This window comes from Diplotaxodon limnothrissa, linkage group LG3 (genome assembly GCF_057381915.1).
Source record: "Diplotaxodon limnothrissa isolate DT_005_m linkage group LG3, D_limnothrissa_male_GT1.1, whole genome shotgun sequence".
Classification (NCBI taxonomy): Eukaryota; Metazoa; Chordata; class Actinopteri; order Cichliformes; family Cichlidae; genus Diplotaxodon; species Diplotaxodon limnothrissa.
Genome location: NC_140598.1, coordinates 45389588 through 45413277, shown reverse-complemented (window position 1 = coordinate 45413277; position 23690 = coordinate 45389588). Strand labels below are relative to the sequence as shown.

General features: G+C 40.6%; 1 protein-coding gene across 1 annotated transcript; it reads right to left on the bottom strand.

Moving 5' to 3' along the window:
- Positions 1-1771: 1771 nt before the first annotated feature.
- Positions 1772-23440, bottom strand: LOC146636082 (scavenger receptor cysteine-rich domain-containing protein DMBT1-like). Its single transcript, XM_085350261.1, has 14 exons — positions 23272-23440; positions 22838-22960; positions 14700-14720; positions 13812-14114; positions 13362-13673; positions 12927-13238; positions 12477-12782; positions 8020-8334; positions 7585-7896; positions 6178-6310; positions 5221-5456; positions 4976-5130; positions 4041-4255; positions 1772-1886 (listed from the first exon to the last, which is right to left on the bottom strand). The coding sequence occupies exons 1-14, from the start codon at positions 23438-23440 to the stop codon at positions 1772-1774; spliced, it is 3027 nt and encodes a 1008-aa protein (XP_085206387.1).
- Between the last annotated feature and the right edge of the window lie 250 nt (positions 23441-23690).

Here is a 23690-nt window from a genome sequence, read left to right as displayed (position 1 = left end):
TTAGAACCCCCTTTGTTAGATTAGATCAGAATTTAGACTGTTTTCTCATACAAAGATTTGTTGTTTCATAACTCAACTCTCCCTCTCTCTGTGAGAAAGGTGCCCAAACATGTGTGTTTTAATTGATTGATTCTGGCTGGGTTGCAGAGGATCAAATACTTATTTTACTCAATTAAATGCAAACTGATTTGTAACTTTTGCATAATGAGTCTTTTTTTTCTTTATCTATTAAAATGAAACCGCCATACTTATTAAATACAGTTCATTTCTTTGTAAGTAGAAACACACACACCCTTGTAAATTAGTATGCGGTGCTGTGAAGAACTGTTTTCTGTCTTCCTGGTTTCTTTTTTTATTCTTTTTTATTCTTTTTTTTGCATATCTGTCACACTTACATGTTCCAGATCATCAAATAAATTACAATACTAAACAAATAATATTAATCTGACTGAAAACAAATAGCATTTTTTAGCAATTATATGTCATGAACTAACCTCCAGATTTTTCTCTTGGTCTTCAGTTGCTGATGCAACAATACCCCTGAAGATAGACACACATTTTTACATGTAGTTCCATAAATGCTGAGACAGAGAGAACTTATTTTCAAATTTTGGCTTTGTAAACAGTTATTTTTTAAATGAAACGATTCAGATTCAGTTGAAGGACAGATTCTCAGCTTTGATTCAGTGGATTTAAAATCAAGAATAAAAATGTGAGGAACTAAAGCACTTTTTAACACGATTCATTCACTCCAGGGGTTCAAAAGTAATTTGACAAATTCAATAATTTAAAATAAAATGTTCATTTTCAATGAAAGCCTGAAGCCTTAAAATCATGGACATCACCAGAGGCTGGGTTTCCTTCTTTGTAATACTCTGCCACGTCTTTACAGCAATGGCTTTCAGTTGCTGTTTGTTTTCTTTTCTTTTCTATGTTCATCGTGAAGGAAATGTCAAGAGAAAATGAGTCATGTCATGTCATCTTTAACAATGAGGAAATGATCATTCATAACTCGACAGACTTTTTTCTTCCTGCCTTATGAGCAGTGTCACAGGTTGAACAAGCCTAGTAATTCATTTCTAGTAAGTCATTTCTAGTAATCGAAACAATGTGTGGGTTTATTTTTATGGGAGTATTTCCAGAAACCTTGTGTACAGTATAAACTTAGGCATTATAATTCTTAAAACATCCTCATTCAGTTCACAGAAAAAGAAAAACACTTTGTTAAAGTTCTGAGACTTGTAGATGAAAATTTCTGCTGCAAGACAACAACAAAAGAAAAACTAAACTAAACAAAAAGAAAGAAATACTTGATCTAATAAATAATATGTTTTTAATTTATTAAATTAAGAGCTTAAAAGATTAATCAGTGTAATTAAAACCTTACACTGATCAAATATGCATGCCAAATATCCTTGAGCAAGAGCATGTGATGGAAGCAGTTACATAGAAAATGTATAGCATGCTGGTAGGGTAACTATGGCATAGTGGCAAGTTGCTTTGAGTGCTATGAGGAGAAAAGTGCCATATAAAAACAAACCCATTTACCCATCACTGTAATTTGAGAAACTCGAAACGGCAAAATATTTTCCATTTTCAAATTTAGATCATTTAGTTTCAAAATGTTGAATCATTGTCTCATAAATATATTGGAGAGAAAGATGCAATTCCCCTCAAATATAAAAAATGACGTAAAAGGAAAGTACTAAATTACTATTGAAGTAAAAGTATTTAAAGTGTGTATTCAGGTACAAGACTTAAGTAAATGTGTTTAGTTATATTCAACCAGTCCAACGAATACATGGAGCAACACAAGAAGAACACAGAGAGAGGTGAAGTGAGTGAAGTGGACCAGGTTTTCACCACTATCAATTTTACTGTTACCTGTGGTGGAGGTAGTGGCGGGGACAGCAGTGGGGACAGTGGTGGGGACAGCTGTAGGGAAAATGGTGGGTGTAGTAGGAAGGGCAGTGTTGGGCACAGTCGGATGGACAGTGGTGGGGAAAGCAGTAGAAGAAGCAGCAGTGGGTACAGCGGTGGGGACAGTAGGAATAGCAGTGGTGGGGTTACTAGAAGGGACAGTGGTAGGGACAATTGTTGAAACCGTGGAAGGGACAATGGGGGAAACAGCAGTAAGGGCAGTAGTGGGAACAGTAGGAAGTGCAGTGGTGGAAACAGTGGTGGGGACAGTTGAAGGGACAATAGGGGAAACAGCAGTAGGGTCAGTCCTGGGTAGAGAAGTAGAAGAAGCAGCAGGAATAGTAGAAGGGACATTGGTGGGGACAGTGATTGGGATAGGACTAGGGGAGGTGGTGTGGCTAGGAGTAGTAACAGTGGTGGGGACAGTGGTTGGGATAGGAGTAGGGGAGGTGGTGTGGCTAGGAGTAGTAACAGTGGTGGGGACAGTGGTTGGGATAGGAGTAGTGGAGGTGGTGTGGCTAGGAGTAGTGACAGTGGTGGGGACAGTGGTTGGGATAGGAGTAGGGGAGGTGGTGTGGCTAGGAGTAGTAACAGTGGTGGGGACAGTGGTTGGGATAGGAGTAGGGGAGGTGGTGTGGCTAGGAGTAGTAACAGTGGTGGGGACAGTGGTTGGGATAGGAGTAGGGGAGGTGGTGTGGCTAGGAGTAGTAACAGTGGTGGGGACAGTGGTTGGGATAGGAGTAGTGGAGGTGGTGTGGCTAGGAGTAGTAACAGTGGTGGGGACAGTGGTTGGGATAGGAGTAGTGGAGGTGGTGTGGCTAGGAGTAGTGACAGTAGGTAGGGCAGTGGTGGACACAGTCGGATGGACAGTGGCGGGGAAAGCAGTAGGGAGAATGGTGGGAACAGTAGTGGGGAAAGTGGAGGAGAGAATGGGGGGGAAAGCAGTAGGGACAGTGGTGGGCACAGCAGTGTGGACAGCAGTGGGGGCAGTAGTTGGGACAGTGGTGGGCACAGTAGAAGGGGAAGTTGTAAGGACAGCAGTAGGAACAACTGTGGGAACTGTGGTGGAGACAGTGGAAAGGACAATTGTGGAAACAGCAGTAGGGAATGTCGTGGGGCCCGTAGAAGGGACTGTGCTGGGGGCTGGAGTAGGGAGAATGGTGGGAACAGTGGTGGGGACAGTAGAGGAGACAATAGGGGAAACAGCAGTAGGGTCGGTCGTGGGGACAGAAATAGAAGAAGCACTGGGGATAGTAGAAGGGACAGTAGGAGGGACAGTGCTGATGGCAGGAGTAGGGACAGTTGTGGGGACAGTAGCAGGGACAGTGGTGGGGAAAGCAGTAGGGAGAATGGTCGGAATAGTAGGAAGGGCAGTGGTGGGGACTGTGGTGGACACAGTCAGATCGACAGTGGCGGGGAAAGCAGTAGGGAGAATGGTGAGAACAGTGGTGTGATCAGTGGAGGAGACAATAGGGGAAACAGCAGTAGGGTTGGTCATGGGGACAGAAGTAGAAGAAACAGTGGGGATAGTAGAAGGGACAGTAGAAGGGACAGCAGGAGGGACAGTGGTGGGGAAAGTGGTTGGGATAGGAGTAGTGGAGATGGTGGGGCTAGTTGGGATAGGACTAGGGGAGATGGTGGGGTCAGTGCTGGGGGCTGGAGTAGGGACAGTGGTGAGAACAGCAGTAGGGACAATAGTGGAAATAGTAGGAAGGGCAGTGGTGGGGACAGCAGTAGGGACAGTAGGAAAATCAGTGGTGGGGTTACTAGAAGGGACAGCGGTGGGGACAGTACAAGGTGCAGTTGTAAGGACAGCTGTAGGGACAATTGTGGGGATTGTGGTGGAGACAGTGGAAGGGACACTGGGGGAAACGGCAGTAGGGACAGTGCTGGGGGCAGGAGTAGGGATAGTGGTGGGGAAGGTGGAAGGGACAGTGTTGGGGACAGCAGTAGAATAAGCAGCAGTAGGGTCAGTTGTGGGGATACTAGAAGGGACAGCAGTGGGGACACTAGAATGGACAGTAGTGTGGGCAGTAGTTGGGACAGTGGTGGGGACAGGAGTAGAGACAGCGGTGGGGACAGCAGTAGAGACAGTGGTGGGGACAGGAAGAGTTGATGATGTTGGACAGGTGAAATAAAAGTCACTGTCAGGGCCCAACGAGGTGAAGGTAACAAAGTTTGGTTGAGTGCCAGTGACGGTGTCCTTGATCCAATTTTGGTACTCTGACACACGAGTGAAGACTGCAGGTCTTGCACAGTCATCATTAAAAGTCACAACTCCACTCTGGAGCCATTCAAAGCCTCTCTTTGTCATTAGTTGTCCCCCTAAGTTACCCTGTGAGAAAAGAAAGATCAAAGTTCTGAAGGCAGAGAAATACCTTTTAGTTACACCTGTTTCTGTGTTGATCCTGCTAAAGCATGAATATTATGAACGCTAACCTAAAATGCAGTTTGCTTACCTCAATCTAAGCTATTATTTTATTTATGAGTCTGTAATTAACTTTAACAGTCACAAAGACAGTAACAAAATGAAACAGTCAGCCCATCTAAAAATGAAAGGAGAGTCTCTAAGTAAGTGTGAACGATTTCTACAAGCTGCAACTGGATAGCTATCAAACAATCACAAATATATTTTTGATTCGCTTATATGTTAAGAGGAGGCTTCTTCAAGGACAGAAAAAGCTAAACAGACACTGAAGCGCCTTACTAGTCCCCACTGAGAATTAATTTTAAAGCTTGTTTTTGTGGGGGGGTTTGTGGGTTTTTTTGTGTTTTTGTGGTTGACCTGTTGCACTTAGGCACTCAAGTGCATTTACGACTATGATGTCACTGATAAAAAATTTCCCAGAAGTTTTGATAAGATATTTTTTGCATATCCAACTGTGCTGAAACTCGATTGAGTAATAAATCATCTTGGTTGAGTCGTGAAAGCTAACAGCCTATAATATCAGTAAGGTCGATACAATAACAGAAAAAACAATCCAATATGAAAGTAACACATAATTCTCACAGCACTAATCAAGGAGTGACATTATACATGAATCTTTGGGATCACCTGACATGAATCCTTCTCTCCAGCGCTGAGCCCAGCACAGATCATGTTCTCCATGATCACTTTGTCACCTTCATAGTAGCACTGACACTCATTGTTTCCCACTACTGGTACATTTACTTCACGCAGGATGTTCAGGAAGGAATCGTTACCGAATTGTAAAAAGAAATAGAAGAGCTTTAAAAAAAACCCTGTACATTCCTAGAAAATTAAAAAATATTTTATATACTTACCATTTTCACATATATCAGTAATCCAGCTGCTTGTCCCACTGTGGAAAGTGCTTTTTGATGAGGCTAAGCAGACTGGCTGAATGTAGTCTGTGAAAGTCACAGGAACTGACAGCTTCAGAAGACAAATGTCGTTCTCATGTGTGTTGTTGTTGAATTCAGGATGGCAGATGATGTCTTCTAATGTTCGAGACATTTTGCTGGAGCTTAAATCTGACTGGTTGTGGCAGCCGAGATGGACCTCTGTCAGGTTACTAAATTTAAAAATTGTGAAAAAGAATGGTTTGTTGTTTTTTTTCTTTTCTATTAGCTTGATTTGGTCAAGATCACATTTCAAACCAGGTACTGTTCATGTGATCTTGAAAATGGACACATCAGTGATTTATTGTGCAAAAATGGAATCATTACTTTCAAAGCTCTTTTTTCTCCTTGTGTGTGTGTTACTGTGTTTGGGGTTAATTATTGGCAGGGATAATGATTTAAAGATATCTGTGAAATTATTATTATTATTATTATTATTATTATTATTATTATTATTATTATTAACAAACAGCTAGGCTAGCCTTTCCCCATTGTATGTCTTTATGCTAAACATTTTGGACAGCAGTTACATCTCAGATTTGGACAACCTCCAGAAGCGATCTGCTTGATCCCATCACAATAGTGAACTCACGTGGTCTGCCACGTCACACTGAGGGTCCAACGATTCTTGTTGCCCTAAAAAATTGTTTCTGGAAATGTATTTCTGTAGAATAAATTTTTTAAGATATTAAAAACTCCTGACCTTCAGAAAATAAGTAGAATGATAACCTGTAAATCTTAACCTCTTAAGCCCCAAGCCTACCTGATCTCCTGCCTTTTGCCCCAGTATCAGGGGGCGTTGGAGCTTAAGAGGTTAAGCTAGTTGTAAACTGAGGAGTAATGGTCATTTGCAACATCATCACACAGAAATTTAAATTGGCAACAGTGACTTACTGTGATATGCAGGAAGCAGCTGTCAGCACCCACTGGTTGGTGATTAAGGACCCCCCACACCGAAACTCTCCATTGTGGCTTATAGTGACCTGCCAGGGCCAACTTTCTGTGCTTTCCACAGCCCTGCCGCATGCTGGCAAAACAAAAGATCACAGCTAACTGTAAAAACTACTTTTCCATGTCACAAGGAGTCGCCACAGTGGGTAGCTCGTCATGTTTTGTTTAGCTGAGTTTTATGCTGAATGTCCCTCCTGATGAAAACCCAAAGGGGATAAACCATAGATAACTGTAATAGGCCCATTTCACTCTAGTCATTGGTCATATTGTACACAAACACTGACATCACCACCAGTGTTGGGGAGTAACGGAATACATGTACCGCCCTTACGTATTTAAAATACAAAATATGAGTAACTGTATTCCGTTACAGTTACCGTTTAAAAAGGTGGTATTCAGAATACAGTTACTTTGTTGAAATAAATGGATTACACTGCGGTACTTTCCTGTTTCATTTTGTCGCGGGTCAGGACTGTTTGGGTTTTGTTTGACAGCTACGTTCTGTTGTTCCAGGCGGCAGCGTTACGGTTGCCGTGGTTACAGGGCGACGCTCTCTCTCTCTCTCTGTGACTGTGTGTTTCCTGGGTGAGAGAGCGCCTTTTCGTTGTTGTTGTTGTTGTGCTAAGCTAACAGGCAGAATGCTACAAGCATAGCTCTAAAGAATGTAGCATCATGGGCAGTGTAGTCCGTGTCGCGGACCTTCAGTAATAGTAATAAATCACACAGCAATAGTACATTCACGTTGTTGTAAAAAGCATGATAATATATTAAGTAATCCAAAGTATTCAGAATACGTTACTGTCATTGAGTAACGTAACGGAATATGTTACAGAATACATTTTGGAGCATGTATTCTGTATTCTGTAATGGAATACATTTTAAAAGTAACCTTCCCAACACTGATCACCACAGCTCCCTTCTAATGATAGAAGCAATGAGGGTGTGTCCCTGCAGCAACGTGGGCTGAATGAGGAGCCTCTAGCGCTGTCCCACAGTTTAAATATCTGCATCATTTAAGTTCCAGCTGTCATCAAAGACTGTTCCCCAGATGTTATTGTGATAAATTTCTACTCTGCATCAAGTTAATCCAGCTAATCTGATTGGACCTTTTAAGCATAAGTCACAAGACAAACTACTTTTTTAATATATGTAACTTATATTAAATATACACATACATATAACTTCAAGCACTAGGTGCAGTGACTCCCAAGCTTTGCAAGTGGCTCCAGCTGATCCCAGAAACAACATCGGAGATCTATGTGGCTCTATGTGAAGGATAGACCTTCCACATATATGTATGACACTAAAGACACCATGAGGAAATTGTTCTCTATCTATAAGTTGTCTCACCTGAACAAATGACACTAACATCGTAGTGATGTTCACTGTAGTAGTTTCCCCATCCAGAGTGTTGACATTCAGTTAGAGAACTTTCATTTCCTGAACAGGTCACATCACCAAGCCAAATCGGTCCCAATCCTTCACCAAAATAAGCAAGTCGTGGAACCTCTAGTGCTGACCCACAGTTTATCTGTCTGCAAACCACATCAGCATCGTTTAGGTCCCAGTTAAAATCAGAGACTGTTCCCCAGATGTTATTGTGATAAACTTCTACTCTGCCAGAGCATCGAGTTGATCCAAAGCCAGCTAATCTGATCAGATCTATCAGACAAAGGACATAACAAAATTTTGATATGTTAATTTTATTATATATAAAAGATTTCTCATATGACACACAAGAATAGGCTGATCTATAATGTCTTGAATATTTAACAGTTTTCTCACCTGAACAGATCACACCAGCATCCTGACCATGTCCACAGCTGTGTGATCCAAATCCACTGTGTCGACACTTAGTGAGAGAGGTTTCAGTACCTGAACAGCCCACATTATCAAGCCAAATCTGTCCAGTTCCTGCACCAAAGTGAGCTGAATGAGGAGCTTCCAGTGCCGTCCCACAGTTTAACTGTCTGCAAACCACCTCTGCATCATTTAAGTCCCAGCCATTATCACAAACCGTTCCCCGTATGTTATTGTGATAAATTTCTACTCTCCCAGAGCATCGACTCGATCCAGATCCAGTTAAGATCATTGGTACAGCTGAAAACAAAACACAAAGATAAGGTTGGGATAGTTCATGCAATACTTTTAATGTCCAAGCACAGTGTAAAGTCTAATTGTTGAATGTTGTCATTGTGCTTCTTAAATTTTTAAGGTCTGAGTTCAATCTATAGGATCAAGACATTCCTTTGTCTCGGACCACTGGCTGGAGAGGCTTTTATTGCAGATATGTTCTCTGGATCTGGAAGATCTGTTTCTTGTGATGTTGCTTCCTGCTTTTATGATTATTTTGGTGAGCAGGAAGTCATGCATACAGAGACACACACATTCTCACACACTCACTCAAACACACACGCACACATTCTCACACACGCACACACACACACACACACACACTCTCACATGCATACAGATGTTTACACATACACACACATAGTGCCTTGTCTTAGAACCATGTGGGAGGTGCTTTGCTGTGATGTGTATTGTGTGAACTGTTTTCCCAACAAAAGGCAGCAAGCGGAGGCCGTCGTTGGGAAAACAGGATTCAGAGTGCTTTCTGAGACACCGGCTGGGGCCTCCCTTGTTAGCAAGTAAAAGATGTTCATCTTGTTTTTGTCGTTAACGAGAATAAGTCTCTAGACTAGTGGGGCTTGTGGAAACACAGACCCAACATACAGTTACCCCAGTTTACAATATTATTTCGAATGAGATAACACTGACGGTTAAAACAGGTGGATTAACGAGCTCCATGTATTTGCTGGGCTCAGTGTCTTTCCTCTGGGTTAGACCACATGTTAGCTCTCTGCCAGGCTGCTCTCTGCTCTGTTCCGGATCTTCAGGGTATATTGGGCACTTCAGACCATTAGGAAGACAGATTAGCTGGTGTCTACTTCCCTGAGGTGTTGGGCAGAGCCTTGTCTCTAGTATCATCCCATTTCTTCCATGTCACTTTACTCAGATTTGTCTGAATTTTCTTGTTTGTTTGTTTGTTTGTTTTTCAACTCCAGCGCACCTCTTGTGTGGCAGCCTGTTACAGAAGCTCTATTCATTTCTGTGTCCTTCCTAAAACTTCCCCTTCTTAATCGCAAGCAGAGAGTGTTTGTTAGCGCCATCTGTAGAAAACACAGTTTTTACCGTTCTTCCCGCTGTAAACACCACTGTTTTGTTCAGAAAAAAAACAATGCGTGTATTTTTTATCATAACTCTGGTTTTATGTCGCCCATCGACACAATTCAAAAACTGGTATATAGTTTGAAGTCCGCACTTTCGACCCAAGTTGAAATGGAGACTCAGAGTCGCTACATCTTGTAGCTGTGTTGTCTGAAATTGGTCATGTGATTTTTAGGCGCCGGTGCGTCCCTCGACCCCAGAGGGTTAAGAACTGTTTTGAGTCCACTGTTTGGGAGATGCTCTGTGACAACCACTGGGAGGACATTGACAGCCTTGCGACCTGCATTATGGATTACATTAACTTATGCATGGATAACACCGTACCCACCGTGCAGTGTTTTTCCAAACACAAACCTTTGATCACCCGAGAAATAAAAGCCGTTCTGAAGCAGAAGAGGAGAGCCTTCACTTCTGAAGACAAGGAACAACGGAAAAAGGAATAGAGAGAGCTAAAAGGACTGATCAGGAATGGGAAGGACAGCTACAGGCAGAAGATGGAGAACCAGATTCAGTAGAACGATGTTAGCAAATTCTGGAGAGGCCTTAGAACCATCTTGCGCCACAAAGAATAGAACTCTGCCTGGGGGGGGGGCGCTGCCACAGTAGCCAATACACATCCAGCACACGGCTCCAGCTTGTCTCTCTCAACCATCCAGGTTACGAGAGAACTGAGCAGGATTAAAGCCAATACCCTAATGAGCTCATCACTGGACCCACTTCAGTTTGCCTATCAGCTTGGAATTGGAGTAGATGATGCCATCATTCACCTCCTACATCATTCCCTTTCTCACCTGGAGACCGCTAGGACCACTGTGAGAATCCTGTTCTCCAATTTCTCCAGTGCCTTCAACACCATTCTTCCCACAGTCATGAAGGAGAATCTGGAGAACACAGGAGTGGACCATCACCTCGCATACTAGACTACCTCACTGACCGACCACAGTATGTTAGAACTCAGGACTGGGTCATCAGCAGTACGGGGGGCCCCACGGGAAATGGTTCTGGCTCTGTTCCTCTTTACCATCTACACTGTAGACTTCTCTCACAACTTCACCCAGTGCTTCCTGCAGAAGTTCTCTGATGACTTTGCAATAGTCGGCCTCATCACTGATGGGCAAGACAAGGATTACAGAGAACTGACCCAAGGCTTTGTGGACTGGTGCCAGCAGAACAACCTCCAGATCAACACTGAAAAAAACCAAGGAGCTGGTGGTAGACTTCTGCAGGCACAAACATCCTCCACTATACTAAACACAAAAGGTATGGACATTGAGGCTCTGGACAGCTACAGGTACCTTGGGTTCATCTGAACAATGAACTGGACTGGACTCATGATTCAGATGCTCTCTACAGGAAAGGGCAGAGCAGGCTGTACCTGCTGCAGAGACTCAGGTCTTTAGGAGTGAAGGACCCGCTGCTGAAGACCTTCTATGACTCTGTGTTGGCCTTGGCCATGTTTTAACATGTGGTCTGCTGGGACGGCACCATCTCAGCTGGAGACAGGAAGAGACTGAACAGGCTGATCTGGAGGGCCAGCTCTGTTCTAGGATGCCCTCTGGACCAAGTGGAGGTGGTGAGTGAGAGGAGAATGGTGGCTAAGCTGTCATCCCTGTTGGACAACATCTCCCACCCCATGCAGGAGACTCTGACAGCACTGAGCAGCTCCTTCAGGGTCAGGCTGCGGCACCCACGGTGTGGGACAGAGAGACTCCGCAGGTCTTTCCTTCCTACTGCTGTCGGACTCCATAACAAGAGACTTTACAGATTACCACATATGCACAGACAGACATACACGTGCAATACCACTGAGTGCAATTTTTCTGACAACATAGTATTCTGTTGTATATAGTATTTTATTCTATTGTATTGTCAAGGTGAGTAACAGGCAGGAGGTGTAGGACTCAGACCCAAATGTAGGACTCAGAAATTGAGTGATTAACTAAAGGAGGCAGCTTTATTGCTGGAGAACATACAAACATGAAATACCCGGGAACTAAACTAAAAACATGAATATCCAACTTAAAAACTGAGAAACTAGAAAAGAAACCAAGAGACAGAAAGCTAGAACATTACTAGAAACACGGAGGCAAAACACAGCACGGTGAGGGAATGACATGACACAGTGCAAGGAAAACACAGGGCTTAAATAAACACTAGTAATCAGGGAATGGGAGACAGGAGGGAAACACAGCTGGGAGAAATCAGACTTAATGAGACAAGGGAAGTAAAACCAGAAACACTGACATAAGACACAGACTTCCAAAGTAAAACAGGAAACACACAACAGGCACAGAGGCATGAACTTGACACTGAGCAAAGGGAACACGGAAACAAAACCTGGGAACAAAGAACAAAGGACTAGAGCTAGAAATACAAAACAGAAAGCAAAACACTTTTAGTCAAAACATGAGGAAATAAAAGTACAATACTCAAAAAAATGGGTCACCAACCTAGGACCATGAGATTTATATAGTAAGTTATTATTTTTATCTTATTATAGTATATGGTTTTTCCTCATTTTTACTGCTGCAACTTTGCACTGTCCATTTTCTGGTGTAACACAACAAATTTCCCATGTGTGGGACTAATAAAAGTGTATCTCTTATCTATCTTTTCCATCTCCTTCTCAGGCTTGGCCTTCACATTGGGCAGAACCCTGATCTGTTGCCTAGGGTATAGTGCCATCGACTCTAGGGGTGTCTAAAAGTGTTATACTGTACATAACTGAGTGAAGAGAGAGCCTCGATGTGAAAGCAAATGTATGGTTTCTTTAATTTTTTTAAGCCCCTAAATTAATCTATGTCTCTCTGAATCGCAACTGCATTTACAGAGAATGATGGAACACTTCATTACCGAAATCCTACAGAGTATGGTTACTGTACAGCTCAATTTGACTCCTCACAATGAACGTAATCTAAAACACACCAATGAATGGATGAAAAAGCTCTAAAACAGAAAAGTTACATTTACATGGCATTACTAGACATTGAGAAGATCCAAATGTATCTCACCTGAACAGATCACACCAGCATCTTCACCGTGTTTACAGGTATTTACTCCAAATCCACCGTGTTGACACTCAGTTAAAGAACCTTCTTTTCCTGAACAGGCCACATCATCAAGCCAAATCTGTCCAGTTCCTGCACCAAAGTGAGCTGATCGAGGAGCCTCTAGTGCCATCCCACAGTTTAACTCTCTGCAGACAACTTCAGCATCATTTAGGTCCCAGCCATTATCACAGACTGTTCCCCAGATTTTATTGTGAAAAATTTCTACTCTGCCAGAACATCGAGTCGATCCAGCTAATCTGATTGGACCTTTTGAGCATAAGTCACAAAAGAAACCATCATTTTGATATATGTGCCTTACATGTGCCTTGTTTTTTTGTTTTTTTAATGTATGACACTGAACAGACTATGAAGCAAATTGTTACATATCTAAAAGTGTTCTCATTTTGTCACCTGAACAGATTACACCAACATCGTAGTAATGTCCAGAGTAGTAGTTTCCCCATCCAGAGTGTTCACATTCAGTTAAAGAACTTTCATTTCCCGAACAGGTCACATCACTGAGCCAAATCTGTCCAGTTCCTTCACCAAAGTATGCAAGTTGAAGAGCATCTACTGCCGATCCACAGTTTATCTGTCTGCAAACCACATCAGCATCATTTAGGTCCCAGTTATAATCAGAGACTGTTCCCCAGATATATTTATGATAAATTTCTACTCTGCCAGAGCATCGAGTCGATCCAGAGCCAGCCAATCTGATCAGATCTATTAAACATAGGGCATAAAAATGTTTTGATATGTTCTTTACATTATATAGGAATGATTTTATATATGACACACAAGAACAGAATGACTTATGATGTTATCAATATCTAACAGTTTTATTACCTGAACAGATGACACCAGCATCCTGACCTTGTCCACAGCTGTGTGATCCAAATCCACTGTGTTTACATTCAGTTAGAGAACTTTCAGTACCTGAACAGCCCACATTATCAAGCCAAATCCGTCCAGTTCCTGCACCAAAGTGAGCTGAATGAGGAACTTCCAGTGCCGTCCCACAGTTTAATTGTCCGCAAACCACCTCTGCATCATTTAAGTCCCAGCCACCATCAGAGACTCTTCCCCAGATGTTATTGTGATAAATTTCTACTCTGCCAGAGCATCGAGTTGATCCAGACCCAGCTAACCTGATAAGATCTATCAGACAAAGGGCATAACCATTATTGTATATGTTCATTACATTTTATAGGAGAGATTTCATTTGTGGCACACAAGAACAGAATGACTTATAATGTCTTCATTATCTAAATGTTTTCTCGCCTGAACAAATCACACCAGCACTCCGATCATATCCACATTTGTGTCTTCCAAATTCACTGTGTTGACACTCATTTAGAGAACTTTCGTTTCCTGAACAGTTGACATTATCAAGCCAAATCTTTTCAGTTTCTGCACGAAAGTGAGCTGATCGAGGAGCTTCTAGTGCCGTCCCACAGTTTAATTGTCTGCAAACCACCTCTGCATCATTTAAGTCCCAGTTATAATCAGAAACTGACACCCAGTTATTATTGTGATAAATTTCTACTCTTCCAGAGCATCGAGTCGATCCAGATCCAGTTAAAATGATTTTGGCTCCATCTAAAAAAACAAGAACAAAGAACATAAAAGAAATGTGGTGGATACAACATACCATGCTTTTCATACTGAAGCATAGTTGCCCACACAGAAGTAAGAACCATAAGACACAAAACATAAAAAGAACAAAGAAAGCTTTCTCAAAGAAATGTTATTACACATTATTGATAAGCGTATACATTGTTGCATTATTTTTATGAAAAATATTGTACTGCTGATGGGAGAGCTGGATTAGAGAAGAAAAAAAAGTAAAAAATAATGCTTGAAAATTACTCACAACTTAAAATTATTTACAGTAGGCTATAACACTACTAAAAATTTCTGCTCAAAAACTTATACTTTTTTTTTTGTTAAAACTCATTGCCTCTTAGTGCTTAGTGTTAAAATTGCATGCTAATCTCAGGAAAATTACATAACACATGCATTGTAAATTTAGGAGTTATTGCATACTAAGTCACTGGCTCTATTATAGAATGCAACCGATTATGGTATTTAGTATTTTTCTCTTGTTGCTGTAGAGCTGACATCTGGAAACGTGTTCCAAAAAAACCATGAAAGTTAACAAAGACAGAGCTTTTGTTTGCTCACCGGGCAGCTTTGAAGCACAACCTGAAAAGCAGAAATGAAAGACAAAAAAAAGTTTAGTTCAGATAAAGACATATCTTCATATCACACATGGTTATTTGGGCAGGACCTCTTAAAGTTGTATTGTTATGCATTGTGTACCCCAAGCATCTATTTAAAAGGGGTTAATACATTAACATACACACCCCACTTTTCAGTTATTTATTTGTAGAAAAAATGTTTGGAATCATGTATGATTTTCGTTCCACTTCTCCCGTGTACACCACTTTGTGTTGGTCTTTCACTTGGGATTCCAATAAAATTGATTCATGTTTGTGGCTGTAATGTGACAAAATGTGGAAAATTTCAAGGGGGGCGAATCCTTTTGCAAGCCACTGTAATAACTTTTGATGTTACAAAGCAGTATTTATAAAGAGAAAAAGCTCTCTTTATTTTAAAAAGGTAATTTCAAAAGAACTTGCATCACCACCTCCAGGTTCACTGTTCTAACACATATGCCACAACTATCACATCCTTGTTTTCGCTTCAGCCACTGCCCCAGTTGTGTTCTGCATGGCCTGTCGGTACCTATCAATTGCTTCTGTAGTCCCACAAGCTAATCAAGCCCCATAGGACTCCTTCTTCAGTCTAGTTACTCCTTTCACCTCTGGTGTTCACCATTTGGTTCGGGTATAACCACCACAACAGGCACCAACCACCTTGTGGTTGCAGCTCAGTGCTGCAACTTCGACAATGGAGGTGCTAAACATTGAGTCCATTCTCATTTTTTTTTCTCATCACCTTGAGGCTGAGTGTACCACACCCTCTACTTTGAGGCAATTGCAAAATGATCACTGCATTATTTGACATCTTGATTCACCACAGTAATTTTGAAGGTGTCAACTGATCTCAGGTGGTCACAAGCTTGGTCTCAGTCATTGAAACAGATATATAGATGACAAACAATTTGCAAGCTCATTGGACATGGTCATGGTAATTTTGGTTGTTCTGTGATGTTTTCCCTAGCACAAGTTATTGCAGTGTATTAGGGCAGCATTAATGCTGATTAATAATGCTGACAGCCCTAATACACTACATAAAGAGCATCAGTCTATTTTTCTTGGTGACACATAGTTTGGGTTTTTTTCTGGTCAGGTTACCAAGAGGCCATTTTCAATTGCAGGGTGCACTTCTACAAACAGATTGCATAGTCTAGTATGAGTTATTATGATGTTTTAGCGATAGATGCAAGCCAATACTAACCAGTTTAGGTCACTTGGTTTTGAGCTTGTGGTTTAAAATGTTATTTTAAGGCTCTTCCTTGTTACATTTAAATAAATATGTTCCTGTTGCTATAGTTCCTTATGACTCTTACATTTAAAAACATATTTGTTTTTTACATAGCTGTGACGTCGTAAGATTCTTTCTGAGGAACATTATGGAATGTTTTTCAAGAGACGCACTTTAAACAGATGACTCATAAACTACAATATTAGTTTTAAAAATACAGTTCATTGTTCATTGTTAGTTTTGAATAAAGCTATTATTTTAGCTTATTGCTCGGATTGAAAAGAAAATGTATAGTACATACAGTGAGATCAACCTTAACTTAGTTTTATTTATTGAACACTAAATTGTTTGTGTGTATGTGTTTATATATGTATATACAGTAATTAGTTAGAAATTAAAATATACTTAGCATAAAATAATCTTGTCAATCTAACAAATGGTAGTCAAATACAATTAGCATTAAAAAAAACCTTTACATTTTACATAACCATTTAATTTCCAATAAACAGATGGTTTCTATAGATATTTGACAGGAGTAAAAGGCATAAGAACAACATAAAAAATCATGTTCATGTTACGAAAAAATTGTGAGCAGTAATAACATAAGACACTAAGGTTGACGATATACAAATTAATTGCATGTAACTGATATACATATCTTTGCAATGTTCATCTAGCAGGTTTTTTTTTTTCAGTGTATTTGCTCAAGTAGTACTGAGAGTGATCATTGTCAACATGAACACTGCAAAAAATAACCTACACAGCTAGTCCGTTTTAAACTGAAATTTTAACCTTGTATATAAAACCTTTAAGGAAAGAAAGACTGGCTGAACAGAGTCAAACACAATGATACTTACAGAAGTCTCCAGGCTTGTGAAATGCAGATTTTAATCAGTGATTGAGTTTAATTAATTTGGTTTGTTAATATTATAACATTGGATACTTATGAGAATAATACAGTATCGGAATAAATATTATACTATATAATATACTTTACTATACAGTGTAGTTTACATTTGTGCCTCTAATTATTCTTTTACATCTGCTCCAGAAACAAACTATGTAATGAGAAAAACCAATCTTTTTTTCTCACCTTTGAAAAAGAGTACGATCATCACACTGAACCAGCACACAAGCTGTTGGAGCTCCATTGCTAACAACTACAGTCATTGTCTTAGACTTTAAAAGACAAAAGAATATGCTCAGCTTCTGTGATCACGTTTTACCGTAATCAACGCCTACACTTTGTGTAGTTGATGAGGTATTTAATAAAAGATAAAACCAGAAGAACCAGATGTCATACTTTGTCTAAATGCAGTGAAGGAATGCATTTACATGTCTAGACAACTGAGACACAGTTGGAAGGTAACCTGGTAAGCTATGATTGAGATTAAGAAGTCTTAAGAATAAGATTTAATTAACTTTTTATTACTATCTTTGTTCTGGTTGGCTATGGTAGTGGTTTTTGTTGTTATCATTCAGGTCTGCTTCTTATTCATTGGTAACTTTAAAGTCAATGAATAGTTAAGTTTCCAGGACTTCCGTGAGTTTCCCCCTACATCTAAATTTAGCCTCTTGCTTCCAATCTACTGGTGTATTTGTGGGCTGGCTGTTCCCGCCCCGCCTCCAGGCAGAGCTTCTGTTTTCTTAAGGCTGTAGCTGTCACACTTCTTTCCTGAGCTACAAACAACCTTCAGGTTGAAGCTTAAATCAGTTTTTTGGCAAAGTGACTTTTATTATATATCCTTTATTAATCTTTTATAAAAAGCATCATTGACATTAATTTTTTAAGAGAGCTCTGACAATGAGGGGATCAGAAATTGCAACAAATTTAAATTATCTGTGAAGGTTCTCAGTCATCCAAGTCATTGTAATCTAAGGAGATCGGAAAGAAAAGCGTCTGGATTTCTTTAAGTTGCTTGAAGACGTTTCACCTCTCATCTGAGAAGCTTCTTCAGTTCTAAGGTCAAATGGTGGAGAGTCCAAGATTTAAGCCCTATGGGAGTGTCCCCCAAGAGGGACATGGGCCCCCTAATGATCCCCTACTTAATCACATGAGCCAAGGTGTGAAAACGGCTGTAGGTCACAATCAGTCAAATTTTTGGTTGAACTCATAGTGATGTAATTCCTGTCATGTAATTTCCAGAGATCAAATTGCTCAGGAAGTGAGTGGGCGTTAAATGGCTTCTTTTACTCCTCTTTCAAACCATCTGTCTTCTCTGTCCAAAATGTGAATATTTTAATCCTCAAAAGATTGACCTTTGTCCTTGCAGATGGACAGCTGAGTCTTGTCTCATGGAAGTGGCTCTTCTATGTTGTGCCTTGCGTTTATGAAGTGGTTGTTTGATCTTTCCATTATAGAGGACTTAGCATTCCTACAGCATTGTTAAGTTTGTGTTTAGGAGTTCTGTGACTGAACTAAACACGCCTAAATAAATTTAACGACAACGTATGTCCTTCCATTTTTTATTGCAATTTACACATATGCACTCCTTTGTTACTTTACAGTATTAATACTGTGTACATACTTTTTCCAAACATATCTCACATATTCTTAATATGTGTTCTGTTATCAGATAGAAAAAGAGAATTAACACATTCCACTCTCATAGACAATAGCCTTGTCTGATAGCCAATTTTCTTGTGAAACTTGCTTCAAAATGAATTCTAAAAGCATAAATCTCAAATGTTCCAAAAGAATGGTGTAATCAGCACCAAATTGATATGTGCACTGAATTTAAGTAAACACTTTTTGGCTAAAATCACGCGACTGAAACTACGTAGAAACACAAAATAACACAGACGAACTGACAAGGAACACAGGCAGGCACACAGTATAAATACAAACAAGGTAACAAGGGAATGACACACTAGAGGGGAACACAGCTGGACCTAATTAGACACGACGAGACACAGAACTTCAAAGTAAAACAGGAAGCTCACAAACTGTTTTACAAACACAAACTCAGAGACACAGACAGAGCACAGGAGAACACCGGTAGGAATAATAGAAACTAGAAGAAACTAGAAAATCATGACAATAAACTCAGAAACGCTGGGTCAGCGACCCAGGACCATGACAGTCTCATCCATCCCACTAGGGGGCGGGGTTCGAACTGCCACTCCAGCTTGACTAACATCTGATTCATTACTGTGCAAAGTAAGTCAAGACAGGTCGATCCTAGATAATTGATTGCTATGAACTGGTGAACTATGAACTATTTGTGTGCAAATAAGTATAACTACATATATAGTAAACAAACAGCTTCACTCTGCCATTGTCATGTTAAATCTATTAATTGTTTCTCTTACATCAGTGAGAACCATTTCATATCTGTGGTTTCCTTTGACTTCTCTATCATGAAGCAAAACTCTAAGTTAACCATTACTTTAATAACATCAGTGTGGATGTGAGTTGCTAACCCTTCATGACCTATTTAGTATTTGATTAAACAGGTGGTTTCATGAAGGACCCTGGTCTACTGCTTCCAGTAAAGTGGTACCTCCCAGCCTCATAGTAGATGCACCTGTGGTATGAATTTCAAAATCCTATGTTGTGTCGTTCTAAAGTTATTGCATTCACAAATGTGTGTGTCCACACACCCAATGGGTTGCCTACAATACTCCAGCCAAGTCAAACACACAAGCAAAAAACGTATATATATATATATATATATATATATATATATATATATATATATATATATATAAAAATTAAAAAAAACACCCAGCACGCCCCTGCGGGCGGTTTATCCTTCAAGCTCGGGTCCTCTACCAGAGGCCTGGGAGCTTGAGGGTCCTGCGCAGTATCTTAGCTGTTCCCAGGACTGCGCTCTTCTGGACAGAGATCTCCGATGTTATTCCCGGGATCTGCTGGAGCCACTCGCCTAGCTTGGGAGTCACCGCACCTAGTGCTCCGATTACCACGGGGACCACCTTTACCTTCACCCTCCACATCCTCTCGAGCTCTTCTCTGAGCCCTTGGTATTTCTCGAGCTTCTCGTGTTCCTTCTTCCTGATGTTGCTGTCATTCGGAACCGCTACATCGATCACTACGGCCGTCTTCTTCTGTTTGTCTACCACCACTATGTCCGGTTGGTTAGCCACCACCATTTTGTCCGTCTGTATCTGGAAGTCCCACAGGATCTTAGCTCGGTCATTCTCCACCACCCTTGGGGGCATCTCCCATTTTGACCTCGGGACTTCCAGGTTATACTCGGCACAGATGTTCCTGTACACTATGCCGGCCACTTGGTTATGGCGTTCCATGTATGCCTTGCCTGCTAGCATCTTGCACCCTGCTGTTATGTGCTGGATTGTCTCTGGGGCATCTTTACGCAGCCTGCACCTGGGGTCTTGCCTGGTGTGATAGACCCCAGCCTCTATGGATCTTGTGCTCAGAGCTTGTTCTTGTGCTGCCATGATTAGTGCCTCTGTGCTGTCTTTCAGTCCAGCTTTGTCCAGCCACTGGTAGGATTTCTGGATATCAGCCACCTCCTCTATCTGCCGGTGGTACATACCGTGCAGGGGCCTGTCCTTCCATGATGGTTCCTCGTCTCCCTCCTCTTTCTTGGGTTTCTGCTGCCTGAGGTATTCACTGAGCACTCGGTCAGTTGGGGCCATCTTCCCAATGTATTCTTGGATGTTCGTTGTCTCATCCTGGACTGTGGTGCTGACACTCACCAGTCCCCGGCCCCCTTCCTTCCGCTTAGCGTACAGCCTCAGGGTGCTGGACTTGGGGTGAAACCCTCCATGCATGGTAAGGAGCTTTCTTGTCTTTATGTCAGTGGCTTCTATCTCCTCCTTTGGCCAGCCTATTACCCCAGCAGGGTACCTGATCACGGGTAGGGCGTACGTGTTGATGGCCCGGATCTTGTTCTTACCATTCAGCTGACTCCTCAGGACTTGCCTGACCCTCTGCAGGTACTTGGTGGTTGCAGCCTTTCTAGCGGCCTCCTCATGGTTCCCATTTGCCTGCGGGATCCCCAGGTACTTGTAACTGTCCTCTATGTCTGCAATGTTGCCTTCTGGTAGTTCAATCCCCTCAGTTCTGACTACCTTCCCTCTCTTTGTTACCATCCGACTACATATATATACATATATATATATATATATATATATATATATATATATATATATATTTACTTCCGTCTCACTGGATTCACATGAAACTATGAAAGCATAATTTTCACTGTTGCTGTTGTGTTATCAGTTTCTTTGGAGGCTGCATGGACATAATGTCTATTATGACATCTTCTATCTATTCACGGGCACGCTACAAGATAAAATTTCTATTGCAGGTCTGTTTTTAATTGTAGCTGTGGGTGAAATGCTCACATTTACAAGGCGACATGGTGAAATATAGAGCAGTGACTTAAACAAAGTATTGAAACAAAGGTTGTTTTTTTTTTTATAATCAGGCTATTCTAATAACTCAAATCATTCCAGCCTATTACCCTAATTAGTAGTGCAATCGCTTGTGGCCAGGGGGTGGCTGGATTTCTCCTTTAATACATAACAAGCACCTTCAAAGATACTGCTTTGTGGCTGTGTAATACACATATATTAGTCACATGTTTGTAGATTTTAGAGCATGTTGTTTCTGAGTGGAAATCTCAGTGGTTGGAGTTTTAAATACTAGTGGATGAATCGTTCCCTCTACTGGAAGAAGGGCACTTTGCATGACACACATGAACCATTAATCTTTTCTTGAGATCAGTCAGTTGTTGTTTTAGGAACCTCTGCGCTTGAATGCCCAAGAACCCAACAGCACCGACTTAAAATACAAAATAAATTAGAATCATGAAGGCTCTTATGTTTTGATTTCTTAGGTAAATGACTATGTGATAACAGATGTTTTTCTGTGAAAACCAAGTGTGTTTGTTTTGTTTTGTTTTAAACCCTTTGTGATCTGAAACAATTAAGAATTAATCACATATTTATTAATGTCAGATAGACTATTATTCTTAATTGAGCTGTTAAAATTTTATTTTTGCTCCTAGTCAAAATGGACACAAAACACACCATCCTGCCTCCACATTGTAGCGTTTCATTGTGGAGCAGCATAAATCATGCTACTGGCGTTAATGCAATGCTCTCCATATTGCTGAAAGATGCACTACAGGCAGCAGCAGGTATACTGAACCAGTCTGTCAACCATCTTTATTACTAAAGATGGCACGATACCACTTTTTTATGTCCGATACCGATATCATAAATTTGGATATCGGCCAATACCGATATGAATCCGATATATATTTAATGGATCGGATTACATTTTTTATTTCTCTCCGATATCCGATTGGATCGGTCCATCTCTATTTACTACTGCTCTTTTTTTACAATAATCTTGGAGTTACCATTTTCTGGCAACTCTAATAGGTCAACAGCCACTTTTGTAGGTGTAATCCAAGCATGATTGCATCTCGTTACTTTGAGTTATTACTGGTTTTCCTCTGAGATAGAGACACACCAAATCATGTTTCAGTTTTATCCTGGTTTCAGAGATAGGAAAAATGAATTTATGAATCTTTCCCGTGAACTGTTTCCAGACATAATGCTGTTCTTCCACTAACTACAAATAAATTAGAGAGTAAGTTTGTACTTGTACACATTTAAACAGTCTTTTAATATTTTGACCAGCATTAAATCGTTTACCAACACAAAAGTGAAGTAAACACCACCGTAGGTATGATTTAAATGTGTTTTATTGGAGCACACACAAGAAACACTGCAGCTAAATACAATTTCAAAGTCATGTGCATCTATTTTTAATTGGTTTTTTTTTTTGACCAAAAATCCACTGAAATTTGTTAATGTGCTGGATCTATAGACGTGTGTATTTGCCTTTAAGCGCACATAGACTCTATCACCTTGCTGCAGCTGCAGGAACACTGCATTTCCTCCATTATCAGCCGTGTCAGCTGACTGGTGATCATGGATGTGCAGTATCACCTCATTGTTCTTGTACAAATGCAGCGATGTTTTACGGACACCTCCAGAATGACAGAAATAGGTAAAAAAGTACACACCAGAAACAAGTGCTGTGAAGATACCTGGTGAAAAAAAATGAGTAAACTCCTTTAATTTTTTGTCATTTTCTGAAGAAGCAGGTTTTACACGTGCAGATTCAGGAAACACCTCAGTTAAACATTTATAATATCTTTAAATCTGTTTTCTTTTTCAGAATCTGCAAATGTGAAACTAAATTTCTTATTACTGACCACAAACATGCAAAACCACACAATGCATTTTTCTTTTTTGTCTTTATTTACTTCACTTACACAAACATCAAGAAGAATCTTACCTGTGAGTTCGTTGTAGGCATTTCCAGTGTTTACAAACACTCTATCGTAGATTATAGTTTGGTCTGTGTTAAAGGGACCCAATGGTGAACCTCCCCCAATTCCAGCACTTAGCCCTTTAAGACCTACCATAGAACCAAGTCCGCCAGAGCGGACATGGTGTGGTGCCATTTTTGGGAGCATTTCAAGTCGCTATACATCAATACAACCATTACAGCCTAAATTTTAATAATATGTATGCATTAGGTGCATGGTAATTACATAAATTGCAAAAAGTGCAATAAACTACAAAAAAAATGAAAATCATTTTTGTTTTTATAACATATATTTCTAGTTAGAGAAATTTAAGAGGTTTATCCCTCAAAACTGTAAATACAAAAAAGTTGCACAAAATAGTTTCCCACCACAGGAAATTTATTTT